We start from the raw sequence: 9,970 nt of genomic DNA on the forward strand, positions 1-9,970 counted from the left end.
AAGTGTTTTAGTTTTCATCCGCATGTGTTGAAGCCCTCCTTTCATGCTCATGTTTCCTTTGCTGTGATTGGCTGTGGCTGGCTGCAGGCTCTGAGAGTGGCAGGAGTTCACCTTATTACGGCCAAGAGGGGCGGTCAAGCACACCCACCACAAACCAGCCCCCTAAACATTTTCATGTACCAGGTAGGACTCCTCATCTCCCCATCTCCTCATCGCCCTACTCACAGTCTCATAGATTATTATTTTTTTTTTTTTACATATTGGGTGGGGAAGATTTCATCAGCCATTACCCACTAATGCAAATCACTCAGAGAGGCCGCTTTAAGTTCAACGGTGGGAATGAGAGGGTGTGCAAATGTGACTGTCGTGTCATATTTTTATACTGCACATACATGTAATTGCTCTGGCGTATTTTTTCCCTCATACTTCATTATTTACCTTATTTCACCTTCCTGCACATCCATCCCTCCTACCACCATCTCCTCCTCCTCCTCCTCTTCCTCTTCCGTCCCATCACCCCAGCAGAAACTCACATCTGCTCCTCCTTTCACTCCTCCATGTTTCACCTCTCCATCTCCTCTTTTTCTCCTCAGCTACAGGGGACCCCTACATCTACAGGAAGCCTCCCATCTATCAGAGAACTGGTACAGTGCAGTTAGCCCCGCCTTAGCCTGCCTGTCCTCCTGTCAGTTTAGTCATGCTGTGTTTGAGTACTCGGTGTAGATGTTTTTACTGATCCATCAATGTTCACCAACAGCCCCTTGTGACTCAGCATTGACTAGTATTGACGTCCCAGTTATCACTGAAATTGAAGCCGTCACAGACAAACACAGACGGATGGGAAAGGACGGACGCCATGCTTGGAAATGCACAAAAGAAATTGAGTTTGACTTGTACAGCCTGTTTCAACATTAAGGATAAGGATCAATCAGACTAATTGCACCGGCTGTGTAAAGTGTTTAGTGTGCATGCCACAAGCGTACACACGCATGCCCGCTTCAGTGTGCAGTCGCTACGGCACGACAGGTTCTTGTCAGCAGACAGGGCTGGAATAGGCCACGAGTGAAGGCAGGGTTGCTCAGGCATGACAAGTGTTGAGTACATGGGACTCTGAGGACACAATTCAGGAGAATAGAGCAGAACAGTGGAACAAAGCACAGTGGATTATAACTGAATTTTTTTTATTTGCTATGTGGAGACTTCTTTTTTTTTTCAGCCCAATAGTTGTTAGGCAGGGCTCAGTGTGTGATTTACCAGTCACTGTGATTGTGTTTAGTTTCTTTTGTGTTTTTTTTTTGTTTCGTTTGTTTTTTAAAGGAAATTGGTAGAATGTAGAGACAGATGTTGCGCTCACTTTTGTAGAAAACTGACAGGGTGTGTGAGAGGGGAAGTCTGATTTCTTAATTGTGTGGATTTATGTTGTCGTTGAGTCAAATGGCGTGGCAGCGCAGTTAACGCAAGATGCTATTTTTGTCTCTTTTCCTCACAAGTCATTAAACTTAAATGCAGTTCAGCCGTCTGGAGAGCGTGCTCAAGCATAAACATTCATAAGGAAAAGACTCACTATCCCCCCTATCACATTACAGTGGAAAAGGCTCTTAAGGTCTCTGGGAGGAGAGTTTATCTTTGTTGTTGTCCTGCATGTTCCTCTGTATTGTTTGTGTGTGTGTTGGTATTTGTGGGTTAGTGAACTGTGTCGACCTGTGTGTAGACACTTCGCCCTTCTGTGTTACTCAGTTATAATTAGTACATCACTGGCCACAATTTTCTGTATATGATGAAGAAAGTACTCTACATCTGCGGTGTAAAATACGTTTGAAAATGTTCAGCGCACTCTTCTATATCCGTCACACCGATCCTCTCTGGTACTTGATGTTTCCTGAACAGCTGTTAATCATTATTTCCTCTTGAGTGGTGTTAAGTCAAAGCCACAACAGAACAGGCACATGTGGAGTTGCTGTGCGCATCAAAGGCCTGTTATGTACTAATCAGTCAACAAGTTTGCTACCTGTACAGAAAAGAGGCTGCCTCAAACTGCCTTTTTCGCTTTCTAGTTTGTCCTCGTTGCTCCATACGGGTAGCAAAGTTCTCACATTGCCACATCTCCCTCTGCGACGCTCCAATAATGTGTCCCTTTTCTTTTCACCTCTTTTTTATTGCATCCAATCACTTTTATTCACTTCCCACCACCTTCTGCTCCACTTTACCCGGTGACCTTGCCACTGTAAGTATCTCCCTCCTCTCGCTGTTTCTGTCTCGCTGTCAGTAGATACCGTAGATATTTCACATGTCTCTCTGGTGTGTGTGTGTGTGTGTGTGTACGGTTTGTGTCTGTCTTCCTGTGTTTGTGTTCCCGTGTCAGAACTGTACAAACACACAGTGACAGAAATTTCAGTTTGCTGTCAAACTGTGTTCTGAATATGTGTGTAGGTGTTTGTGTGTGTGTGTGTGTGCAGGCACGCGCGGGCGAGTGTTTACGTGTGTGTGTGTGTCTCAACCTGGTGCCGAGCTGACAGTGCGTATCCCAAAGATGAGAATGTCTGCCATTGGTGTCATGCATCATGTATATAGGAATTCAATGGATCATGGATCGGGGCTGGCATGGCTAATGGCTAACAGAGTGAAGAGCGATCTATCTGACATTACACTGCATGTCACCCCCATTGACTTCCATTGACTGTGCTTTAGTGCAGAATGGCATCAATATCATCGCCGCACACCACTCATGAAGCGACTGTGTGCCTCAGGCTGAGCTGTAACTGAACTCACTTTAATGCTGGCTATTTTCATGCTGTTGGCTGAGGTATCGATCCTCTCTGACAGCAATGGTGGGATGATGACTGTGGATTTGTGGAGTACATGTACTCATTTGCTGTAAATCTGCAAGTTGTTCATTAACACGTTCTCTTCCTCAGCACATTACGGTGCGCTGTCTGCAATAGCTTGGCGTTATTTGGGAAATGCACTGATTCATTTTCTGCTGAGAGCTACATGAGAGGATCAATGCCACTCTCATGACTCAATTGACATGAAGCTGGAGTCAGGATATGGTTGGGTGTAGGGTAGCGGAGAATGGAAGCAAGGGAAACAGCTACTGTAATATAGCTACATAAAAAGGTAGCAGCATCGACTCTCACTAAGTATTCATTATACTTTGTTTAAACCAAGACAAAACCAGAATGGCTAAAGTGCCACTGCTGAAACCACAAAACAGTCTGGCACATAACCACCAGTCTTTACACTCAAACCGACAGGATATAATGTTATTCAAGAGATCAATGTGTATCTGTCCATTCAATATGAAACTTGAACCACAAGTCAGTTACTGTAGCTTGGCCCTGCATGAAGACTGGACCATAGGAAAACAGGGATCCTGCCTTTTTCCAAAGTTAAATTAAAACAGTAAAATTACTGGTTTGACAGTACATATTTGTTTCCCCCTACTGATTCCCAGTAGTCTTGCTCCCAGCCAAGAAATAGTGAGACACATAAACCTCCTGTAAAACTGCACCTTGTTTTCACACTTTTGTATTGATTTAATAAACAAGATAATGTGTTTATTGAGCTTTAGAGGTGCAGGTAGGTTGATACTGTACTAAGCCATGGTAACTATCTCCCCCCTCCAGCTTCATATTGAACTAACTCCCAGCAAGAAAGTAAATAATCATATTTCCCAATATGCCAAACTCTTCCCCAAAGCAGAATCACCAGTTATCTCTGCTGCTTTGTCTGTTCTGTTATTTATATCTCACCAAACTCTGTCCACTTCCCCACAGACAATCACGTGGACGCAGCCACCAAAAGCAGGACCAGCGAGGACATCCTCCGATCCTCCCGACTGTCCACCTACTCTCCTGAGCCATACACCCAGTCAGAGTCTGACTACTACCCGTACGCCAGCTCCCCCAGGGGTAAGGAAAGACTTTGTAGTAAATTCAATTTTCTACTGGTCCAAGAAGACAGACACGAGAGTACAGTTAATTTTGTAAGTCTCTGTTGTCATATTTATTCTCTCACCCGCTCCGTTACTGCCTTCCACTCTGAGCTCCACGTTCATACAAGGGAATCTCTTTCATCTCTCTCCTCTCTCAGCCTATCGGGTGCCGAGAAGACGCTTCTCGACAGGAGGAGATGAAGAGAGTTGGAGTCACAGTCTTCAAAGAGTAAGCGCTTCATTATTTTCTCTCCTCACTTTCTTCAACATCGGTTTGAAGAAAGTCCCCTCCTTGGTAACACCCATAAATAATGCACCTTTTATGGTATGATGCTTAAACTATCCTGCTTTTCTTTATTTGCTTCTCACACCATCTTTGCACATTACTTGTACACTTGTACATTAAATTAGCAGTTTTCCCTAATGTCTCTCTCCTTTTTTTTGTTTTTTTTTCTCTCCCCCTCCATTCCGCATCTCGCCTCGCTCTCTTTCCCTCCTAGATTGGGAGTGGCATCGGGAGGATGATCCTAAAGGAGGAGATGAAAGCCAGATCTGGTTCCTATGACAACGACCCCTGGGGCAGCGCGAGGAATTCTCGTAGTGGGAGCAAGGAAACACTCAACACTACAGGCTATGGCACCACGGCGTACAACAACACCGTCAACGGCTGTAAGGATCCACCCTGCCCCCTGTGCATCTCCCTCTTTTGTCTCCTGTTATTTCTGTTTCTGCAAGTTCATGCGCACCGCCTCCGAATGTATTTCTGTGCAGCCACATCCCGCCCAGTGTAATCACATACGATGCCACGGGGGCTTTTTATGAGCCTGGGCGTACGCTGTCATTGGGGGTTTGGGGCGAGGGCAGCGAGGTTGCGGATGCAGGTCAGAGAGGGTCATGGCCGCTGCGGGCTCGCTGGTTTATTGAGGTGGAAAGATGGTGGAGAGGGGAGAACAGCTGCTGCAGAACCTCTGGTAGACCAGCAGGAGCAGCAGCGATGGCAGCACCAGATGTGGCCTGTCATTGTTTTTGGGGATATATCTGATCACACTGACATTTCAAGCTACAGAAACCAGTTGTGCAGACGTGCCAGATGTGGTGAGCTGAACCTGAGCCCACCAGAGTTGTTTCTGTTTTGTAAAGGGTCAAGCTCCGGTGGTCACGCAGAGCTCTGGGAGGGTTATTTATTTTACCCCCTTACACGCAGACACCAGCCCGTCTTCATCTCTGTCCAAATGTCCACCCCTTTAGGAACTTCTTTCCACTTCGCTGCTCCGTCTTTCTCCCCATCCAACATGCTTTTTTGGCTTTTTCTCCTTCTCCCACTCCTGACATCATCACTCTCTCTATATTCTACTCTGTTAACTCTCCATCTATCCATCCATCTATCTGTGTGTCTATCTCACTCGCATGCTCTCACAGCTGGTGTCCCATATCCTGTTTTATTTATGAGCAGTAAGATCTCTCATTAAAGCTGTTTCTCAGATGGGAGGGGACACGAATGAACAGGGCTCTGTTGGCGATGGTTGAAAGGCAACAAAGGCTTGTAACCGTACAAGCTGTGTAGAGCGATTAGATGGTGGAGCGTGGTGGTGTCTTTTTGTGCTGGTGTGATTGTATGTTTTTCTGTTTTTTTCTCCCCCCCCCCTCCTCCTCTCTGAACCAGCCTTGCCTGGCCTCTTTCTGCCTTATTGCCCCTTTGATGTTTTGTATTCCTCCCAGGGCTTGACGGGTGCCCAACTTGCTCCTTTTCTGTTTCTTTGTTAAGCTTTCAACTAGACAGATGGCTGTCAAACCTCCTCAGCAAATTTTTCTGAATATATTTTAAAAAACTGAATTGAAATTTAGAGCAAGTTAAAAATTCTGCAGTTTTTATATTTATTTTTCTTTCTTTCTTTGTTTTTTTTGCAATAAGGAGATGTAATGCCATGTAACTCTGATTTCTTTATTTCACAGCACCACGATCTCAGTACAGCACTGACAGTGGTGAGTTTATCATTTACATTTCATAAATATCTTAGAGATGCTTTGTGACTTATTGTTTTTTTAATGGACTATGAAAATTGTCATGAAGTGAAGTGAAGTCAATCTGTGCTGGATTCAATTACTTTGCAACACAGGGCTCCAGTGTTATTCTCACAGGTCTGAAACTTTTTCTGTTAGTCACGAGCGCCATCTACTGGCTTTAACCTGACAATGTCATTTCAATGTGCCTAACTACATAAAACCTGCTGGTTTGAAGCATTTTCCCACTGTTTTTTGTTTGTTTGTGTGTTTTATTCAAGATTTTGTTTGTAAGTCCGCCTCACTACCAGGATATGGACGCAATGGCATCCAGAGGGTGAGACCACAGTGACAAGACATAGCACGATATGATGAGTTGTTTATTTGTCAGACATGCCTCTGGACTTTATTACAGAATATTTTAGTCTAAAATACATGGAACTGTTTAACTCACTGTCCCTTTATGCACCTGCAGCCTCAGAGTGCAGACTGTTACCAGTACCAGTACGACAGTGGCAGCGAGGTCAACTGGGGAAGCAGAGGTAATTTAATATGAACTGAAAACACCTACCGCTCATTAAATTGTAGCAGTTAATTCAGTGCCTTTTCTGTCTATTGCACTGACTTGATTCTCTTTCTCTGTTCTCCCAGCAGAGTACAAGGTAAGGTTTTACCATAATCACTTAGCTAATTAATTCCATGTGAGGACTGTTGGCCAGACCAGGTCGCTGAGGTCTGATGGCTGCCTCTCCTTCCTGGCAGGTTTACCCCTATGAAGCACTCATTGTCACCACCAGAGGGCGCAACAGGCTGCCCAAAGACGTAGACAGAGCCCGACTGGAGGTGAGCTGTGAATAAATTCCAGTAGCCTATATGTTTAACGATGGGGCTAACTGAGCTGACATTGGCCCAGGCCTTTTAGCAATGCTAAAAGCTAAATGTTCACCAGCAGAACCACACCTTCCTGACAAATGTGCCTCCACTCTCAATTTTCCTGTGTATAACAGGATAAAATACTGATTTAACTATTTAATAGTCATATTTCTGTACATTTCATTTTCTTACACTATGATCTGAAAATATAGGGCAATGCTGATTTATTTTCTTTAAATAAATTCAATTTTCACCCTTAGAAAACTCATGTGTAATATGCAGTGTAAGGCAGTTTACTAGTCAACTTGTTTCATGTCTTTAAAAATCCCCTGAACGACAACAAATGTTATCAAGGGTATGACCTTGTTGATTTCAGTGGTACCTGCTGACCTGTGAAACTTGACGTGATAACTGTGTGTCTCTTCTCAGCGCCACCTGTCTCCAGAGGAGTTTGTCCAAGTGTTTGGTATGACGGTGGAGGACTTTGACCGGCTGGCTCTGTGGAAGAGGAATGAGTTGAAGAAACAGGCCCGACTCTTTTAATAAAGCAAGGACATCCGTCAGTCACTGCCACAAGCAGAGCCGGACACTTGACTTGACTGTGGAGGATAAAGAGAACGGGAGGACGGCTTCTACTCAGTTTCACTGCCATGGCTGAGAACCTGTTTTAAATCTCCTCAGACGACGAACCAAATTCTGGTCACACCAGTGTGGACTTGTGGGATGCTGAGAGAGGGGGAAAAAGGGGTGGGGGTGGGGGGGCACAGGGACATTATGCACAGATGGACTGACAAACTGTTACACGGTTGCCAGTGCAGCTGTGGTGATGTGCTGGAGTGAAGTGTATGCAATAGAGAGCGTAGTACAGTAGTGATGTGAAGGGGCGGAGGAAGGCCACACGAGGAGACGACTGTGACCAGATCCACAGTACTAAAATATATTGAGGAGAATTTTGGCTTTGCCTTATTTGTTATGCTCTCTTAGTTATGAGTGTGCAGCACCAGCAATCTGAATGAGTAGAATGTAGATACAGTTCATCATTTATGACACTTTATCGGTGTGAATGATTAGATGAGAAGAATGAGTGTGTGAGCAGACAGCATCACTTTGCTTTGGTTTCTAAGGATGCATTTTGTTTACCTACTCCCTTGTTTTTTTTTTTGTTTGTTTGCTCTTTCACATGGAATACTGTGCCCCTCTGGTTTACACTAATCCATACAGAAACAAACATGAAGCAATCTGAGGTGGACACTACTTTTTCCAAACATAATGTGTGACCTGCATAGATGTGTGTGAAGATAAAAACCAAAGTGAGAATGCATATATACAGATTAGCAGATCAATTCCATGTAATGTTATGACTAAATAGTAAAGGGTCGTCAATAGGTGCAGTTCACTGTGCAGCTGTATGGTAACCTAAAAGAATGTGCAATCAAGTAGATTTAATAGTAAAACAAACACTCAGTTCAGTCCTGCTCCACATTTTCCAGCTCATTGCAATACAGTGGTGACTAAAGGTTTTCAGGACGAGGGTGATAGTCATCCATACATTTACATTCACTATTGTTTCTATTCTTTTAGAAGAATAATCCAATAATTTTGTAGCTACAGAGATTATATTCACACACAATGAAGCGCTCTGCAAGGTATTTAACACACTGACAAAGATCCAGGGTTGTTGAAGACTTTACTTCCTTGAATACTGTTATTTTTGATTTTGTCACTAAAAATTAAACTTCAAATCAAAATCCGCCCCCTCTCGTTTGTTTACTGTATATTTATGAACCATTGTGAGCTACTGTTTTACTATTCCTTCTTTACCATTCAGAGTAGTGTATATACTGTATATCATATCATGTAAGAAAGTGTAAACTGATCCTTTGCTTCTCATGGTGTTGAATTGTCTCAAAACTTGCACACATAATAATCAACCATACTGTCTGTGAACTTCATCATTGCAAAGGATGAAGTAAAGTAAAGTTTAGTACACAAGTGGTACCTTTTCATGTAATCAAGTTTATTCAAACAGATTTAGTCAAATCTATGAGTTTACTGTTAAACAGTACATTGACTGGTGAGATTGATGGTCATTGCTCTTCTACTCCAGGTGGAGGCGGTGTGGGACCAACATCCATTACTGGCTGAACTGTTGTTTCATATACTGTAGAAGACAAATGTTGATAAACCTGAAATGTGTAAAAAAAAAAAAAAAAGAGTCCAGGATCTGTTACAGTATATTGCTCAGGCTTAAAATGAATTTAACCCATATAAGACAGTATTTTATGCCACTTTATTCTTCTGTTAAGAGGAAAACATGGTTCTCTTTACTCCTCTCATGTGTGACAGCTATAGTGTAAAGTCTTCATCAGTGAAACATGAGTTTGACTTCTCCCAGAGTGACTCCTGACCAGGATCTCCACTTGAATCCCCATCTAGTTCCCCAACTGGCTCCTCACCACAGACACCTGCCTGGGCTGTTTGGGAGCTGCTCTCAGTCAGACTGGGCCAAGGACGTGAGGTTTGCAATAAGAGTAGAAAGCCTTATGACAGATGGGGGCACAGGAGAGCCACTGAACTCTGTCTGCTGCAGGTAAGAGCAGAATTAAAACAGGGGAAGTAGTGAGAGGCAGGTGTAGTTAGATTAGTTACACTGGTCTGGATCCTCATGTAAAAGTGTGATTAGGCTAATTAATGAAATAGCTTCTTATCCCTCAATGTTCAATATGACTTTGACACAATATCTAATACAACAACACAAAGTTTTGCTTTAGAATAGGATCAAATGTAAGATATTGATCAATCACTATTTTCTATATTGGCATATTTTAAATTGACAGTCCAGGTCCATCATAAAAAGAAAGATGCCCGTACATCATTTCATAGTGTATTACCATATAATGACAATTAAGGTTTTCTGACATAACTGAGTACAAAATATACCAAGAAAGTTGATTGCAGCAAAAACAGTGATGTATCTATAAATACCTCTGTCATCAGACGAAGAGCAAAGTAACAAAGAAGTTAATCTCAGCTCCTGACTGTCGATTCCACTTCAACACTGTTTCAAATGGAGAAAATAAAAACACAAATACTTTTGGCTCATCTCTGAATGTAACACTACAAAGAAATGTGGGAGCATTCTTGCGGTTTGTTGAGACAAGT

The 9,970-nt window shown here is 43.1% G+C and overlaps 1 protein-coding gene across 1 annotated transcript in view; it reads left to right on the plus strand.

Moving 5' to 3' along the window:
- ablim3 (actin binding LIM protein family, member 3) overlaps positions 1–7,524 on the plus strand; it is a 44,216-nt gene extending 36,692 nt beyond the window's left edge. Inside the window, exons 13-23 of the mRNA XM_083980329.1 lie at positions 88–183; positions 594–644; positions 3,777–3,911; positions 4,093–4,163; positions 4,435–4,603; positions 5,888–5,917; positions 6,217–6,272; positions 6,411–6,477; positions 6,590–6,597; positions 6,698–6,778; positions 7,238–7,524. Coding sequence (XP_083836455.1) covers positions 88–183; positions 594–644; positions 3,777–3,911; positions 4,093–4,163; positions 4,435–4,603; positions 5,888–5,917; positions 6,217–6,272; positions 6,411–6,477; positions 6,590–6,597; positions 6,698–6,778; positions 7,238–7,351 — 878 coding nt within the window. The 3' untranslated portion in view covers positions 7,352–7,524. The remainder of the gene's footprint in view (positions 1–87; positions 184–593; positions 645–3,776; positions 3,912–4,092; positions 4,164–4,434; positions 4,604–5,887; positions 5,918–6,216; positions 6,273–6,410; positions 6,478–6,589; positions 6,598–6,697; positions 6,779–7,237) is intronic.
- The last annotated feature ends 2,446 nt before the right edge of the window (positions 7,525–9,970 follow it).

This window comes from Trachurus trachurus (genome assembly GCF_905171665.1).
Source record: "Trachurus trachurus genome assembly, chromosome: 10".
NCBI classification, from domain to species: Eukaryota; Metazoa; Chordata; class Actinopteri; order Carangiformes; family Carangidae; genus Trachurus; species Trachurus trachurus.